The sequence below is a fragment of the Primulina huaijiensis genome, chromosome 14 (assembly GCF_012295235.1).
Source record: "Primulina huaijiensis isolate GDHJ02 chromosome 14, ASM1229523v2, whole genome shotgun sequence".
Lineage (NCBI taxonomy): Eukaryota > Viridiplantae > Streptophyta > Magnoliopsida > Lamiales > Gesneriaceae > Primulina > Primulina huaijiensis.
The window spans coordinates 4,956,676-4,975,747 of NC_133319.1; the positions used below are offsets into that span (position 1 = coordinate 4,956,676).

At 32.3% G+C, this 19,072-nt stretch overlaps 1 protein-coding gene and 1 long non-coding RNA gene across 5 annotated transcripts; one reads left to right on the forward strand and one right to left on the reverse strand.

Annotated features, from left to right (window-relative positions):
• Positions 1-7,674: 7,674 nt before the first annotated feature.
• LOC140957427 (lysine--tRNA ligase-like) lies at positions 7,675-14,482 on the reverse strand. 2 transcript variants are annotated; one of them, XM_073414663.1, is made up of 18 exons: positions 14,319-14,412; positions 13,110-13,243; positions 12,823-12,888; positions 12,503-12,668; positions 12,323-12,416; positions 11,888-11,973; positions 11,166-11,278; positions 11,006-11,068; positions 10,278-10,403; positions 9,894-10,176; positions 9,713-9,809; positions 9,468-9,624; positions 8,904-9,047; positions 8,720-8,788; positions 8,493-8,636; positions 8,311-8,366; positions 8,039-8,076; positions 7,675-7,925 (listed from the first exon to the last, which is right to left on the reverse strand). In XM_073414663.1, exons 2-18 carry the CDS (start codon positions 13,179-13,181, stop codon positions 7,897-7,899), a joined length of 1,803 nt encoding a protein of 600 aa, XP_073270764.1. In that variant the 5' UTR covers positions 13,182-13,243; positions 14,319-14,412; the 3' UTR covers positions 7,675-7,896. The 2 variants fall into 2 exon arrangements, with proteins under 2 accessions (XP_073270764.1, XP_073270765.1); XM_073414664.1 differs by lacking the exon at positions 13,110-13,243 and having other exon boundaries at positions 14,319-14,482.
• Positions 14,483-14,783: 301 nt separating this feature from the next.
• On the forward strand, positions 14,784-18,312 carry LOC140957712 (uncharacterized). Of its 3 annotated transcripts, XR_012171676.1 has the most exons (5): positions 14,784-15,048; positions 15,889-17,230; positions 17,316-17,476; positions 17,586-17,706; positions 17,787-18,312. It is a non-coding gene; the product is annotated as an uncharacterized lncRNA (long non-coding RNA). The 3 variants fall into 3 exon arrangements; XR_012171674.1 differs by having other exon boundaries at positions 17,586-18,312; XR_012171675.1 differs by having other exon boundaries at positions 17,383-17,476; positions 17,586-18,312.
• The last annotated feature ends 760 nt before the right edge of the window (positions 18,313-19,072 follow it).

A 19,072-nucleotide genomic window follows, 5' to 3' on the forward strand; every position in this document is an offset into this window, starting at 1 on the left:
GGAAAAAATGCTAACAACAGTAGTGTAAAATTGAACTCGTAAAGATAAAGCAGTAACAGAAACAAGCGTGTTGTTTACAGTATGAGTATCGTGTAAAAGAAACAAAGACCAAACCGAGACATGTAGCTTGTACAGTTTCCTTAAAACAGATTCGCTCCCTCCGGTATGTGCTATGAGGTTCCAGCGTACGTCTGTTTCTCAGGATATAATGGACAGACTAGCAGAGTTGCAGCACAAAGAACTATACTAGCGAACAAAATCAGTACCTGAACTTTATCAGTGGAGGAAGCAAAAGCAGAAGTCCAGCAGAACGAGCAGAAGCAGTAGTTCAGTAGAACCAGAAGCAGTAATTCAGCGGAACGCAGAAGCACAATGAGGAGAAAGTGGATTTTCGCTGTGTTTCTTGGCTATGCACATCCCCTATTTATACATGTCAACACCATCCCATACGAAAGGCCAAATGTTGCCTTAAAGATGGCAGATGAAGCACCAAGAATATTGTTACACCCCCATAAAGTGTAACACACTGTAAACTTATCTATACCACTTTATTTTTCCAATTTGGGACAAACCCACCTTTCAAATTTCTATTCAATTACATGGAAAAGCCCATAAACCTCACATTTAATCCAACAATGATAACCGTATAAAACAAGTTTCATATCGAAAAAAAAGGAATGAAATGCTTATAAGTGGAAATGCATCAAACAGGTAGTATTTGGGTGTTGACTAGTATGTAGAGAAATCTTCGAAGTTATATTTAATAGTCAAAGATAAGAACTTGAGAAATATTAATTCAGATTTATTATTTGATTACTAGTATTTTAGTAATTAAATAATAAAATGTGTCATAATAAATTGGAACGAATCAATGTAATTTTTCGAGTTGAATCAATGTCTATTCAGACAGTCACATTCTTTGGCAGACAGACGCATATTTTAACCGAAAATGTTTTAACGTTATAAATATAATTTCATTTTTGAATTGTGTTGTCCGAGATATTGTTGTCTATAAATTTTGTTACTTGTTTTGAAGTTCCTAGAAAGAAATTGTCATTAACCCACCAGCAATATAGTAGAGGCATTATTTCTTTAAGGAACAAATTCGCGATCTAAAAAAAGCACATTTTGGAAAATTATTTTTCTAACATAATTTCAATTCTTTTAGAAAACATGGCTGATAATCCACCTAAGACCCCTTTTTCCTCATTGTAAGCTAGAGATATCAATTCGGATGGATTCGGATCGAGTTGACATGTGATAGTATTTAAAAACTGCTCAATCCGAGCCCGAGCCCGAACCGTATTCGAGTATGAACCAACGAGAAAACTCTCAAACCGAGCCGAACCCGAACCGACTACTTAACCCGATTTTGATTCTTTTTCAATTTTTTTTAAAATAATTAAAAAAATTCAATTTTTTTTTAAAATTTAACACACAATAACAAAACCTCCTCCTAGATAATTTAAATTTAAAAGTCTAATTGTAGAAAATTAAAAGTATATTTACTAAATCAAATAAATAATTATTTAAAAAAATATACAAAATAAATATTAAACCATATAAATTGATGATATAAATATATAATAAATTTTTTTCTTCAATCACACCATTCATAAAAATATAAACAATATTTATTAATTATGTATTTTAAAAAAAAACTTAAAATTTTCGAGAAAATCCGGGTTGACTCGAACCCGATTACTTTTTTAGATCAGATCTTGAATTCAACTCGATTTGACTTGGACCCAAAAACCCTCAATCAAGCTTGATTTTTTCGGATGGAATCGAATCGGGTCAGATTTTGACACCCATACTGTAAGCACTTTTCGTTTCTGCAAATACTCTTAATTGGAACACACTATTTTGAGTACTTGAAGACTTGTCCGCACAATGTGCTGAAAAGTCTGAAGTATTACAAACGTAAACAAAATTCATGATATAACATCACTTGCCAAGTCATGAATGTTTTTCCTCTCAAGAAGAAAAAAGAAGGGGGAAATAAATGATTTTTTTTTTAAAAAAAAAAGAACAAAAAAACTAATAGTTTGATCAAGATTTTCTAGTGAAGAGACATTCTTAAAATGACTGAACCGAACATTTATAAAACCAACGATAACATATGTTGTCTATCTAAAAGTATTAGAGAAATTTTTATTCAATTATTTTGCCATTTTCCACCAATATTGATTTGCTTAAAGGTTTTGCGTGAGCAAGCATTGTTCGCGTAGTTGTGCTTAAAGTATATTGTTTTATTACAAGCGGAGAGTTCAGTATATTTGCAACCTCGAAAAATAAGTGATATTTTATTTTTTACTTAAAAAAATTAGTTTTTTGTGTTTCTTAATCCCAAATTGTGCCTTATGTTTTTGCTAAGTTGAATTCAAATTCACAAGCTGATCACTTGTTGATATGATTCTTCTTTTAAAGTGATTATGATATGTAAATAAATGAAAATTTTTATGACCTTTTTTATCCTAATATTTTTGTATAATCCAATATTACACTTTACAATACACAATCAAATTATAATATCTTTTGCAAACACTTCAATAAGAGCATTTTTGGTATTTTATTTTAAAACTAGTATTGGAAAAATTTATTTACCAAATACTCCACCTTGAAAAAATATCAGTTTTTATGTTCGGATCAAACAAGGTCAAAATTATGTATAGTAGCAGACACCCAACTTTATTTCTTTATACTTATATAAATGTAGAGTAATACTAAGCGACGTGTGGACGTGAGTGAATGGACTTACCTGAATGCCAATGAGTTGGGTTGTTAGTTACTGAATCTCTGTAAAAACGTGTTTTACAAAGTTACAAATAGTGTTGAGTCATGTTACCTAACATTCACTTTTATTTTCAAACACTACCCACTTGTGATTTTGTTTTCAAACGTTTTTCAAACACTCCCTCTATCTTAGTTAGAATTAGTTTGAAAGTAGAAATAATAATTACCTAAAATAGGGGAACTGTGATAGTAAATATGTGAAAGTTGAATGGAGTGGAGACAAGTTGTTTGCTAGAAGAATAGGCCAACCCCTCAACGTGCACATTCGTGGGTATCTGACCAACTACTCTGCATATTTAGAAATAATTTAACCAACATTTCCAAAAGTTGGTGGTTTTTTAAAAAGAAAAGAAGAGGACAGTGAAAGGGAAGTGTCATTGGTAATTCATGTGATGCACATTATTTGACCCGGGATAGACACTATAACCACAACTTAATCGGGTCAAAAAAAATTAAAAAAATTATGATATCTTTAGAATGAAATTAAACTCTTTTTTTTAAAAAAAAAATTCAAAAGTACACCTTTGTTTGTCTTCTGGGTTTCATCTCAATTTAATTTGTAGAGTTTCAAGATTTGTTGATTTACCTCAAATCTTTCAAGAATTGAATTCATTGTCAAACACAACTGGCTTATATGATTCATTAGCCATTATTGATATGTCGTGAAGCGATTGAAATCTATGATTTATTCGATTCGGTGTATGAAATAATTGTTATGGATTGTTTTTTTCCTTTTCGTTAGGTGTTCTTTGGAAATTATTGGGAGGACAACATCCAAATCAATTATCATCAAAATTTTAAACCAGAGAATGACTACAAGAAATCATTTTCAAGTTGTCCCATTGCTTTTGCTCATATCAAGAATTTAAAAATAAAAAAAAAACTTAAATCATTGTATTTGCACCATTTTTTGTAATATAAAGAAAATTACAATATATATATATATTTTAAAATCAATATTCATCAAAGGTTGTTAACCCATTTTGTAAAAAAAAAAATGATTACCGTTTTAATTTCTTCATATGCAACACAAAGTTGTATTTATTTAGATTTTAAAATTTTAACGAAGAGAGGCCAAAAAAGAAACCCTTTTATTCTCCTATCCTTTTTATTTATTATAGTTAATTAATTTTCATATTCCCTATGGGGCTTTCTGATATGTTGGGCTTTCTGATATGTTGGGTTTTCTTTAATGGACCAGAACCACAAGTTGTGGACTATTTTCTATCAGCTGTTAGAACAAGTGATTTTGGGCCGACCTAGTACAGTTTAAAATAGCAGCCCCTGTAATATTTTCCAATAAGCTTGCTGATCGATCAAACTTATAAGGTCACAATCAATTACTGGCTTTCATTTTCAAAAATCCTTGGGCATTGGATTCACAAACAGTTGAGTTCAATCTACACGTATGACAATAGGACGGGGACGAGAGCGGGTTTGCTACTTATCCTCGTACTCGAATTTCATCCACACTTTCATACTCGCCTAATTCCCCATCCCCACCATCATCCTTGTTTCAAAAATATTAATGAGCAAGACGATGGCGTGTTCGAGGATTTCTCCTAACCAAAATTTATTATTATCTATTATTATTATTATTATTATTATTAACATCAATATAATTAATAATAATAATAATATATTATTAATACTAAATATATGATTAATATTATTTTCAGAGTGGGGCGAGGATGGGGAGAGTAATCTTATATCCCACCCCAATTACTTCGGAGATTTTAAAATCCATGAACCCGAATCCGAAAAAATCGAGGATCCCAGTTCCCATTCGTGTTCCCCGCGAGACTCTGAATCCGTGGAAAAAGTTGTTATCCCTAGTTCTAATTAATATGTATTCAATGTTTCACATTAACACTTATATGTGAAGTTCNTTTTTTTTTTTTTTTTTTTTTTTTTACCGTGGATCTCATATGCGAGGATTATCGAATGCATCCATAGGTAATACCCCAACTGAAGCATACATCTCGTGTCACATACCAATTAAAAAATGTTAAAAATATAGGTGTGGTTAAATTCTATCCACATGTTTTCATAGTCAATAGATTAAATAATATTTAACGAATTATCAGTATATATCTTTGCCTAGATTCGTTTAGCTTGCTTTTGCTTTTTGAATAAAAGCTGGATTAACTTAATTATAATTGAGTCGATTTAGTTTTTACGTTATGGGAGAAGTTGAATAATTCTACCGATTAAAAAAGTGTTTGAGAGAGTTTTTGTTTATTTTAAAATGATTATTCTAGATATTATTTTGAAGTGGATGAGAAGCAAAAAGCAGGAAGTATTTGGAAATAAAAATCTAAAGATAATATAAGCTAAAGTTTGAGTGTTTGGAGAAAAATTGTTTCAAACTTAATTTTTAGTAAAATAACAACAATAACATTTATCTTTTTTGATTATCTAAATTTTTATACACACGTCTACAATATATTTATATAATTATCATTATATTTTGTATTAAAATTAATCTTTATATAACATGAATGTGTGAAAATTTATATAAGATTAATAATAAAAGAACAAATGAATTTTTTTTTTATAAATGCACGTAATTATATAAAAATGCATTATATATTTTTAAAAAAATTAACGTTTGTAATAAAATTATTGAAATTTTACGAATTCCATTAAAAACTCTTAAAAACACACATATATATATATATATAAAATTTAATATTTTAAAAAATCTCCAAAAATATTTATAAAAATGGAGAGCAATCGTAGAAAACGATAAAAAATTTCAAGCATACAAATTTAAAATTGTAACTTTAAAATGTTAACAAAAAAACAAAAGCAGAAAAAAAACATATTAAACTTGGTTCTAGTTTTTGGTTAAAAATCATAGAAATTGAAGCAAAATATTCACAAACACCCCAAAACATTTCAAACCAGTTTGAAGCCAAACAGTGCTTCTTAGACGCTCTCCGAAACATTCCACAAGTATATGTCTCTAAAGAATTTTCGAACGTTGACTCTCATGGAGCCCTAATCCATCATCATCTAATACAAGATAATTATATTGTTATCTATTGCAAATAATCTACCTATTTGACAAAATTGCGTGTATTCGAAACAAAATGATTTTGGTACATTGTGATATATACGGTCTAATATAGAGGACGATGAATATGTTACGTGTACATAGTTATACAAGAAAAACGATAATAAAAACGTTAGATTTTTTGCTTTAAATTCATTTGATAATTCTGTTTTTATTTTATTGAGAATTTATTCTATGTTGATCTAATAAATTCATTTTTATGTTTTGAATCCATTAGAAAATATGTTTTTTTTAGCTCAATGATTTGATTAGATCGTGTAATCTCTTTTCTTTTTATTGAAATTTCATTGATTTTGATTGTATCTATACATCCTTTGTTGATATTATGTTTAATCTATATTTTTTTCGGGTTGCTAACTCAACGGTAGAGTACTCGACTTTTAAGTGCGGCTGAAATCTTTTACACATTTGTTAATTATGTACAAAATATTGTCTTTTCAATTTAAACATGTCCATTGCACATAGGAATAATTTGTTGCGAGTCATAATTTCTTGAAAAGTTTATGCGAGGGGAAATTGAGAAGTGGAAAACTAGGTTGCGTTTGGATTATGGTTATAAACGAATTGAGCAGATTCGCTAGTTTTTAGATCTTGCTCGATAAATATTTTATTTATATTCGAACTTATCGAACTCGAGCCGAACTCGAACATGTTCGAATTTTTTTTATCCAAACGCGAGTCAAAATTATTTTGTTCGATAGTTCGCGAGCCACTCGCTATTTTTAATATTTTATTAATATAATATTATTATATATTAAATATATATACGTTTCGAGCTTTTCACACGTTTCGAGCTTTCGAACATTCATTCTCGAACCTTAATATCCGAGCAATAGTCCAACTAGCTCGCGAATAGGTCAAACATTTCTTGTCGAATGCGAACTTTTTGGCTTCGAAACGATCTAGAACTCGAATATACTTAATTCGGACTTTAAATTTTTACTAATATTCAGTTCGATTCGTTTACACCCCTAGTTTGATTGAAGAATTTGGATTAATTGAAAGAAAGATTTGAAATGACTTTATATTATGATGAATTTGAAATTCGCCACAATAACTGAAAAAATAACTAAATGAGATTCGAAATTCATTATCAAGTTAATTTACACAAAGAAACCAATGAACTTGTTACACATTTGAAATTTTTATTTTCAAATTTATCAATTCAAATATAACTTTACGTTCTTATATTTAGTGAAAGAAAACTTTGTAAATCCGAGGAAAAAAGTCTTGACGTTGAGCTTACTGGAAATGCATTTGTGTATACTATTCCGTCTACGCAGTAGAGTTTTTTTTTAATAATTAATTTGATTTATATTCAAATATAATTAATATCATAATTGTGAAAAAATAATAATAAATCACGTTACAATTTGAAATAATAATAAAATGAAAAAAAGGGGAAAAAAAACGGACCAAACATATTCTTAATAATTGTAATAGACGCGTAGATGATAATAACGAGAAGACAAATCATGCTCTGATGCGAAGAAGCATCGTTGGTTTTCAATTTATTGAGACTTTTCTCCTCGAATTGTGCAAGCACCTGAAAGTACAACCGCATCTGCAAATTGCATTATCAGTGTAGGTATCATTCTAAATCCAAAGGCAAGTTAGTGCTTACATTTTTTCTCTTCTTTCTTTGACACAATCATCCATGCAACGTTCTAACAGTTTTTCGTTTTAGGTCTAGTCCAATCATCATACATAAAAGTTGCCCAGATTTTGAATAATTTTATAAATTAACAAGTCATTAACAAAATCAACACTTATACATAAAGGTAAGATTTCTGGAAAAGTGAATTAAACTTCATTCTTTCTTCATCTAGTATCCCCTGGACATGGAATGCATGCACAAGGACTTTCAAATAAACATCGGAATCACTGAAAAATGAGTATGTATATAACATAAAATTTATCCAAAAAGTAACCTTTGTAGAACACAAATTTAATACAGCGGCCCCTTTCACAAAACTTTGAATCGTCTTCCTGTTTTGTCTGGTGTTAAATGTCTGTCATTCTTAAGATATAGCGATGATCTTTTCAAGTGCTGCGTTTGTGCAAATAAATGAGGTTAGTTATACGAATTCTTTCGGGAAACTCAAATTTCATCGCTTTTGGCTTTCATTAAAGAATTTTACAAATCATAAATAGATTCCATACCTTCAGAAAGAATAGGCCCAGCCTGTGCTTTTGCGTTGCTGGCAAAGAAAATTGTAGAAATTACAGATTGTTGATATAATTAAAAATAGAACGCTTAATGCAGACTTTTACATGAATATTACTTGACCAGGTGTATATTAAATTACAGCTGAAGGAAAAAAAATAGGCATCAAGTTCTGGTGTAGTGAGGCAGGATCAAAGTGGAGATGACAAACAGAATTAGAGAATAATATAGAGATGCAACAAGACAACTCAGAGAGCTAAATTTGTACCTTTCTTTGGTCAAAGGTTCATCTTGTGGTTTCATTGCTGGGAAAAGCAAAACTTCCTGTTCATAGTGATCAAGTAAACAATTTATAGAGGTAGGCCAGAGTATACGGAGATGAGTAATAAGTTAAAGATGAGGAAGTCGAATAACAAATTATTGTTCTGGAAAATAGGTGGTGTCACTAACCTTAATATTCTGTGAGTCGGTCAACAACATTGTGAGTCGGTCAATACCCAATCCCCAACCACCAGTGGGAGGTAAACCATATTCAAGAGCAGTACAAAATGTTTCATCTAAGGCCATGGCTTCATCATCACCCGATTGGCGATCCTAGTTAAGGAGTAGAAACTCTTTCAGAATCCTACTATAGCCACTTTTACATAAATAAATTTGAGGGTTCATCATTATCATACCTTGAGCTGATCAGCAAAACGCTGCCGTTGTACGACGGGATCATTCAACTCAGTATATGCATTGCAAAGCTGTCAAGTTGATAATCGAGATACAGTAATGCAGGCAAGTCAGAAATGCAAACACTAAAAGAGATAAACAGAAAAGAAGAAACAGATGAATGAGATATCTGATTATATCACTTACTTCATGCTTGTTGATGAACAATTCAAATCTCTCAGTTAGGCCTGGTTTTGACCTATGCCATTTTGCCAATGGACTCATGATCTCGGGATGATTTATAATAAAAGTGGGGTTCGTACATGTCTCCTCAAGAAAATGACCCACAAGCTGTATTTTTATAAAAGCTTAAGACAGTTCATGAGGGAGAAAGAGAGGCAAGTAAGGCAGTGATGGAAGACATAATAGAAGAGCACATCAATGGATATTCACAAGCAGCCAACAAGCCCAATGTTATGGTCTGCATATTTGCTCAAATATTCAGTGACGAATGTAATTCAAATTTTACTTGAACGGAGTAATATGAAAATAATAACAATGCCACACTTAAAATCACATGTCATGGTCTCACAGGAGAAGGAACTGACAGGTCCTATAGAAAGCAGGTCCATATGAAGACTTTCAAGTTTACACCAGGCATGACCCATCAAGAATATTTTTGGCCTCAACAAGGCCATTGTGCTAGGGTGTGAGGTAATAGTTATGTTTTTCTCCTCATCTTGTAAATTCAAAGAAAAGAGAATATCTTACTTTGTCCAACAGCCTAGTAGTTGTTTGCGGAGGGGGGCATTTGATGTCGAATTTTGAACATGCCTCAACTAAATATTTATTTGCTTCTTCACTGGAGAGGTCCTTGGGTATGCTAAGGTTTGCCACCTTTTCTAACTCATCTATCATATCAATTCTTCTGTAGAGGTAAAGAAAGAAATATAGCAAGTTAAATGTAAGTGATATTGAAATGAAAGGTATGTAATTGAACAAGCAAATCAAGAAACCTGAAAGGAGGAGTGAAGTCAATCTCAATGGGATCCACATCCAACCCATTGGCATGATATTTAATTTTATAGCTACCGGTAACTTCCTTGATCATTCCTGTTGCAGAGAATTTGTTCATCAGACTCGAAGACAGAAGCAACATCTTCTTTGAGTCATTTATAACCTATATTTGGCACTCACCGCTGAGCATTTCTTCTGTCAGCTTCATCAAGTCGTCGTAATCCGCAAACGCCATGTAAAACTCACAAGTAGTAAATTCAGGATTGTGAGTCAAGTCGATTCCCTCATTCCTAAATTGTTTGCCAATTTCGTATACACGGTCTAAGCCACCGACAACTAACTCCTTGAGATAAAGTTCAGGTGCAATACGCATATAAAGTTTCATGTTAAGATCATTGTGATGGGTCACAAATGGTCTGGCAGCAGCCCCCCCAGCAATCATGTTCATCATGGGTGTTTCAACCTTAAAGAAAACAGACAAGAAGAATTTATAATTAAAGTGTATAAGCAAGCTACTGGCAGAACATCATTTTACGCTAAAGGCAATAATGAATTGAAGCATACCTCCAAAAAATCTTGTTTATCGAGAAAACTTCTGATGTAAGAAATAATTTTTGACCTGGTCTTGAATATTTCCCGAACCTCCATGTTTAGCATCAAATCCAAGTAGCGCTGCCTATATCGTGTTTCCTGGTATGAAATGTTCCACTACTCATAAACAGATCTCACATAGATGGAGACATGATCAAATACATTTGAATTACACACAAATCTCTAAACGGAAGGATATAAAAATTAAACAGGCCAAAAGAGGTAGTGAATTGTAAAGATAAAGTGTAAAAGCAATTTAAAAACAAAGATGGGGCAAAGTGTCCCCATTGAACAATAAAGAAAAGCCCAATTATTATTGTTATTATGCTTAGTTTTGGAACATTCTATTTCCATTGACCTTACTATGCGGTCCTATGAAGTGATGACTGGAAAATAACATTATGATCACCACCCCGATATTTCTTGCTCTGGCATGCAGTTAAAGAGAAACAAGCAACGTATATATTATAAAACTATCTAATAGGTCATCATGCAAAGGCAATATACTAACTTATCTACATAGACACTCATAGGCCTTAGCAAGAATACGATGCAGTCAACCAATTAGACCATTGGTGCATTAATTGGTTTCCAAAGATTTGGTCTCTGGATTCAAGTCACATAAGGTGTGGTGAATGTGTGGGTGAAATTTAAAAACCAAGTATATGAATGTCCAAAATATCGATAGCTTTGTTCAATACCTGGTCCTTCAATGTATAGGCCTCAAGATTCCTACCAATTCCTGGGACCCAAACATCAGTTACCTGTCCAGAGTAATTCAATGTCAATGAAGTCATACATTATTGATTCATCAAATTGGTCAACAACTGAAAAAAAAAAAAAGACAAAAAACAGTGTCACCTTAGCATTGTCAGAACCTGGACCAATTTTTGGCCGTGGCATCATGTGTAGACAATGAGAAAGAACTACAAATGTTTTTGGAAAAATACTCAACTCTCCCCTTTTACTTTTACCTACAAAATTACCATAAAAGGAAGAAGAATTACATAAAGAATCTGGAAAAGTGGCATCCAAAAGTAGGATAATTAATCACTTCACAACGAACTACACAATCAGACCACTAAATACCAAACACTCTTCCTTCAATTACATCAAACAGATCATACCCAAGAAAAACAAATAGTTGCCAGCAAGTTATCCTTCGATACAAGCATCACATGCTATACAAACCAACACAAACCTTATGTTCAATACCTACAAGTTTAAATCAACTATGCACCCTCTCTCACAGAGTAAACAACACATCTAAAAAATGCAGCAGCTATCGAAATGTCTCCAATTACACACCTGAAGTAATATTCCAAAAAAGGTAAATTTTGTAACTACCAAGTTCATTCTGATAAAGTCATAAAACTTAAGTATAGATTTCAAGACACGATTTTTTTTATCAACTCTCTTGAAGGTGATCATTTTATTTTATCGACTACATCAAGAAATACATAGTTTAAGAGATTAATGTCTTTTTTCCTCAACACATTTATTAGAGAAGTATGCAGAGTAACAAGAAATATTAGCAAATTGTTTTGCATTACATAGATCACATTCATGAGAATGACACAAACCTGGAAACCCAATGATACCAACAATATCACCTCGCTTGACAGAAGAGTGAAATCTAGAAAACTCTTCCTCATCCAATTCGGATCTCCTAGAGGGACAATTTTGATGACAGTAAGAGACTGTATAAATGCCACAAATAAAATATAAGGACATTCCAGTAAAGAAAACATAGTATGGTTGATCTATCTCTCCAACATTATTGGCATAGCATCCCCTAGCAAGACCAGTATTACCTTACTGAAAGTTACACCATCTTTTACTTAGGAGAGCAAATTGGAACCCAGAATCAGGAAATATGGAAAACAACATAATCAATAAATGACACTAATGACGAATAAGAAACCAATTCAATATAGGGCAGAGAGTTTGGGCTTCAACAAAAGGGGTCCATATACACATCACTGCAGCTGTAAGCAAAAAATAAGATATGCAACTACCTTGCATCAGCCATAACTTGAACTTTAGCACCACCACCGTGCAAATCATAAAAGAATAGCTTTGATGATGATGAGCGTTTGTTCATAAGCCGCCCTTCCAAAAGAAACATCAATAACATTAATCAAAAGTAGCGCACTATTATCACACTAAGAATAAATCACATATACAATCTCTAGTACCAGCTATTCTTTCTTCAACATCCTCTAGATGATCTCCACTATTTAAACTCTCATATCTCTTTACATATTCAGGGATAGTCGATTTAGCTTCAAATTTGTGGGGATACGGATTGCATCCAGATTCCTTCTGAGCAGCAAGAAATCTCAGTCTATTTTCATAATATTGCTGCACGTAAGATTAAAACATTGCATTCAGTGAAACATTCTAGATGGCCTTGCTAGAGGAACAAAATAACCCACCCGATCCAATATAGATTATAAGGAAAAGGAAGAAGGAAAAAAACCACAACAGTAAGAGGAAACCAATATAATAGGCCTACCGTTGGATCCATGCCCTCATCTTCTGCAGCGGTTTTCTTGGCCGGCTGCCTTGGCTTGGCAGAGGCCTGAATTTAATACCACCAGTGATTATAATGACAAGATAAAAATATAAAAAATATGCACTGGAAGGCAACAGATTAAATTATGGAGTTCAATTAAACAAAAAAAATGTTTTTCTTCGACTATGAAACAATCACTGAATAATAGGAGGAAATATAAAGTAAATATACAAGTCATCAAATACATTATCACGAAACCAACTTTCATAAATACCGGATTGATAAACCTCATGAGAGGATACCAAGGCACTCTTTTTCAAGGGTGATATGAGAAATTCTTGTAGTTGTATGCTCTCCATGGTGTTTCAAAACATTTACAGATATATGCACTTAAAATAACGTGCAAAACCCATTAGATAACCTATCAAATTAATACAAAAGTTTTATAAGACTCACTTATCAAGTAAATCTAAATCATCTTTGTCAAAGGCGATCGCCTCTCGCCTAGAGAGGACCCTGTGCTTGGGGTCATCCCAGGCGAATAGATTCACTAAGGTGAGCATCTGAGTAGCCTTGGAAGTTCATTTAAGCGCACCTTTTTTCTAATTATTCGTTTAAAACAAATGGCCAAACCAAACCCTAGCGTCTTAACGCCAGAATCAGAAAAAGAGAGCTCTTAACAGAAGAACGAGATTAGGACATCTACATCCAAAACAACCAGAAAACGACCAATTTCACGTCGTTTGGATGAAGAGAGAGAAGAAATTGATGTTGATCAAGAAAATGATGAAGTCCAAGAAGTATACATGTCCGAAAGTTCTGGAGACTCTGATGATTCGATGGAAGAAAATGAACTTGATTTGGAACATTGAAGAATTTTAATCTTGTTACTGCTTACTATGAACTTATTAATTATTTTTTGGCTTGTGTGACATTGTTAATTAATTATTTCATATTTTAATATATTTTTAAAAAAAATAAAAAATGTGTCTTGCTTCAGTAAGACGTGTCCCTTGCCTTTCGCCTTGCACCTCAGGCTCCATAACTTTTGTGCGTCTCGGTGCGCTTTGTGTCCTTGACAACTATGATCTAAACATCCAAATACAAAGAAAAATATGTGAATGCGCCTTCTAGCTTACAATAGATTTGTCACCAAATCCAAGCATTTATACTTTTCTCCATTAACAGAACTTTTTCCACCATGTCTGCGTTCACATGTACCGATGCGTTGATTCTGCTATATATTTTGCACTAATTAGAAATCTATAAAACGCATATAGTCCTTTTAACAAAATTCTACATCGCATAAAACAATATAAACATACATTAAAATCCTAGGACAAAAGATTTATAATCTTAAATTCGAAAGCGCCAAAACCAAGCCGAAATGAGAAATTAAACAACATAAGGAATTGGCATTCAAACAGAAAGATGAGCAACCAATAAAAGCACACACAAAAGTTGTCTACGTATGATTGTGTAATAGACGAAATTACCATGTCGGAAGTTCGGGAATGGAGAAGTGCGATGCCTCACACGCTGGTCAATTAAAGTTCAAACCCTAATCTCAGAGGAAGACAAAAACCTGGGGCTTCCAACATTTCTCTTTGATGCTTATATATTTCTTAGCACTGGGCTCATTTACTGTTGTTTCCGGGAGGGATTGGATTGGATTGGGCTTTAGTGAGATTCGGACAAGGGCATTTTGTTGCAAAAAAAAAATGATTTCACGTAATAGATATGTTGTGAATGTCATCATCGTCGTTAATTTAAGGATGACAATCAGTCGGATTTAAACCCGATCAAATGAGTCACAGGGTATGTAGGTTCGATCAATGAGTCTAGAAGTGGACCCCAGGTTGGTAACTAGGAAACTCACTGCAAACATATATACACTAGTCGTCACGCACACATGTTGAATCTACTAATATTAAAGCGTACAATTCAAAAAAACGGCCAGTTTCAGTATGGTAGCAGATTATCACTTAACCCGTGTAATTCACTTTGCAAAATAGCTGACCACTTGTTACATGTTTTGCAATCCACCGCCAAAAACAAAAAGGGAAAGCAAACTATGGAACCGATTTACAAAGCACATGTCCTTATCTCCGCTTTCCTTCTTCCTTTTTGTTCGTTTCTGCCATCTTCCTTTCTTGTTCACGGTTTCTTGATCTTCATCTCTTCCCAGCGGTGCTCTCTCCTCTTGGATTGGAAAGCTTCTACTATGTTAGTGTTCTTCTCTTGGTTTTGTTTGGGTTTTTTGTTCTCCCTGGTGTTCTTCGCCTTTGTTGTCTTAACTCATTGAATGGGTTATTTAGGCGATGTCCTTTGGGTAAAAAAAACAACAGTGCCGCTTTCATTTGGGTTTTTGTTTTCCCTGATAGATACTCTTCGTCTTTGTTGTCCTAATTCATTGAATGTGTTATTTAGACGATGCTCTTTGGATAAAAAAAAAAAAAAACAACAACAACATCGTGACTTTCATTTGGGTTTTTTGGTTTTCCTTGATACTCTTCGTCTTTGTTGTCCTAATTCAGCCACCAATTGATTCTTACAATATCAGGCATGTAGATTCAGTGGCTAAGAGAAAAGCTTAGGCCCCATAAAGTAATATGGAATCCATGAAAATAATTTCACTAAAACTTGAATAGATTGCCTTTCCACAATGCCTAAACATATGGTAGACTTCCTAGGTCCCACGTTCCGAAGAAGCACTTACAGGGATGAATAAATACCTAGAACAAGTAGATGTCGGTGAAATTAAATAAAGATAGAACATAGGGGTAATATAAATATAAATTAAAGTATAATATGCAACCTAATCAACGGAGTAAAACAAATGTATACTTCACTGAATTCTTGTCAGAAAAATAGAAAAACACATACTTAAGGCCTGATCAGTGTCTAACAAACCGTGAAAACTATTTTCCTCTGCTGCTTTGATCTAACTACAGTAACATCCGACCTTATCACTCATTGTCCCTGTCAAACACCTAAATATTAAATAATTTACTCTCTCTCAGACATTTATACCTAACATGCGATGTCATCCAATTTTTCATACAGGAAACATAGAGCATGTTAGATAAATAGAAACTGATACACCATCAATCAAATCTGGTAAGATTATGCTTTTACTTAAGGGGATTCATTTTCATACAATGTCAAAATTTGTGTTGTCTTGAGCTATTGATTAGAGTTTAATCGCAATAACTTCAAAGTCTACTATGGTTTATTTATGAGGCTGTAAAAAAAAATTTCCCTGACTTTTTGTGTCTAAGGTAAAAAAGAAAAAAATTACTATTCTATTTGATCCTCCAACACCCCATGCTGATCGGTTGAAGTTATGGTAATTGAGAACCCCATTATTTGTTATGTTATTTTAAAGTTCCTTAATTGATCTCTATTTTTTTGGAAGTAGCTTGCTATATTTAGTACATGGTTTTATTTTGATTGATTTGTACGTATATTGTTAGCTACTGTGTTTCTCATATTTTTATTATTCACTTACTTGCCATTTTATTATAGTTTAAAAACATATTGTGGTTGTTTTTCACTATATTACTTGTGGTCGTCCACCAGACAACATAGCCAACTCATATATCTCCTTTGTAAATGTTGAATTCAAATTAAACTCTACTTTGACCATCTCCATCAACATAACAAAGGATCTGTGTGAGTTGGCTAGGTTATTAATTGCATGTTGTTGCCTTCTAAATTAATTATTAAAACTTTATTAGCATCTCTCTTGTAGTTTGCAAGCATCAAATATGTGTTTTGTGTTCATAACAATTACTTGAGAGTACTTTGCTTAAATCTTGAAATCAGTTCCCTTATACATCAGACAGAACCTTATTTATCATATCATTCTTTTGCAATTGTAAAGATTGACTCATTAAGCTTTTAAGAATAGTCATCTTAAAGTTTCAAACTCTTCCATCATATAAATCTTACATCATATATTCTTATCATTGCTCCAATATATTTTCATTCAACTTGCTTTTCTTTTACTTATAACTTCACTTTTTCAGCATATGATCGAATGAGGTGAAACTTTGGCTCATTTTTTTTTTATCGAACAAAATCTTTTTGTCTCTTTGATTTTACATTGGATACAAAGGACATGTTTTTTTTATATAACAAATTTTGATTTCCTTTGCTCTGATTGTGTATAGGTTTTTATGAAGTTATTGTTTTTTATTAACGCGTTTTTCTCGAATTTGGCTTGGAACAAATATTGTGGAAGATGGATCACTGACATACACACCTTTTCAAGCTAAAAGACAACGGAGAATATGTAGAAAATGTCGTTTCTCAGAGGCTGTACGAGAAAGCATGCCAAAGCATATACTAACCATATGATTTTCAGATTCGAAAAATCAGTCAAATCCTTAGCTTGACTGAGATGGTAATTTCCCGTTCACTGACATATTTCTCCACCTTTCTTTAAATTCTATGAATAGGTATTAGTGTAAATACATTTTCATTCACAGGTTCAATCTTTCTGGATTAAAGCTCAGCTGAAAATTACAGAATCTGAGCATCATTTATATTTTTTAGCATGTCCAAGTTGTTCCAAAGCTTGTGGAGCTGCCTACAGATATGAATTTATGTGTCTATGTAGTAATCACGATTTTCCAAGTCCCAAACCATTGTAAGTTATTCTTATACCTTGAAATCGTATACTAATTACAAACATAATTTTTAAAACTTTTATTACAAATTGTAATAGGCTTACATTGTAACTTGCTATATTCGTTTAGGTTACGTTTCCAACCAAAATTGTTTGATGGCGCTGGAAGTTTGAATGTCTACGTAGAGCACAAGGAAGCAAAAGTGTTGTTACGCATGTCAGGTGAACAGATTATCGAGGTAGAACACGAGGTATATCCGATTAATACTCAATTATTTTTAGCACAAAATTCTTCGTATCTTTTATGTTTCATTTTTCTTATCTACAACAGGAAAGGCAGTTCAGCCCCGATCACATCAATGAAAAATTCAAAGATTCACAATTTATTTTTCAAGTTACAACATCAAGAAATGTAGTAAGGGGGAGAAAATTTGTACGAAACACAATCATAGATTGTCTCCAGCCATTTGAATCATCGTCTGCGTTCTAAAGAAAAGAGGTCCTCTTTCCATGCCCAAAAAGAGTTGCTGGAAGATGTACCTATTATTGAATCTCAAGAAAGCACTTCAGGGATACAAAAAGAACATCTTCCAACAAGTATCATTGAACATCAAACCAGCTCAACCGGTAAAAGAAGCCTTGAATCTAAAGAAGATTTAACACATACAAGATTGAGGTAACTATAGTGTGTGTACTTCTGAAACTATTTTGTAGCTGATTTCCAATAGCTGTTAATATCTAAACAATGCAATAGGTTAGGATCTTGAAAGATACAGATGTTGTGATCTATTGTAGAATAGTATGTATTATGTATATCACTAACCCCCTGAACATAGTCGCAAAATGTAGTATTTATATATGTCGAAAATTTTTATTATTTTCCCTGTGTTAATTGGTTGAAGCATCATTTTCTTCTTAATATTTTTTTATTCTTTTCAAACACTTTTAATTTAAATGCCTGAAAGCCTAACTATGGATTTTGTAATTTAAAAACTATTTTGTAGATGATTTCTTATTTTTTTAAAAAAAAAAGAAGAAAAAAAGATAACACACGGCACATCAAACTTGGGCAAACACCTCAAGAATTGAGATGACGATAACTAGTATAACATAATACATGAATATAAATGTATGACATATACATAATTTTTTTTATATTTTTAAAGTATTTAAACATAAATTAATTACATATACATTTGCGTTTTGCATATGGTTGGAATGAGTTATTTCAAAACGAATGAAGAGAAAAACATATTATAGTTAAATTTAGAAGTATATATTTTTTTAGAGAGAATGGTAGTTTAGGTAATTCTAAAATTATATCACAAGCTCAAGTATAGTAATAGAATAGTAAAAGATGCACACGCGTTGTATGTGTTATTATTATTATTAATTTGATCAAATAATACTAAACAATTAACACAAAATTATTTTCAATTTAGAAAAGTTATTCGATTTAAAAAGGAAGTTTTGTTTAGATTTTTTTCTATGTAAAAGATGAAGTGACTTGAGAAGGTTTGTAAGAAGTGTAATTATGAAATTAAATATTTTTGGTATCCTCGAATGTAGTTATCCTAAGAGTCTCACACAAAATAATATAGAATATATATATATATA

Coding starts and splice junctions, on each gene's coding strand:
- LOC140957427 (XM_073414663.1), bottom strand. CDS start 13,181: ATGGAGAGCATACAACTACAAGAATTTCTCATATCACCCTTGAAAAAG. Junction 8,789..8,903: donor TGTTCATCAACAAGCATGAA/GTAAGTGATATA, acceptor TCAACTTGACAG/CTTTGCAATGCATATACTGA. Junction 8,367..8,492: donor CCGACTCACAGAATATTAAG/GTTAGTGACACC, acceptor CACTATGAACAG/GAAGTTTTGCTTTTCCCAGC.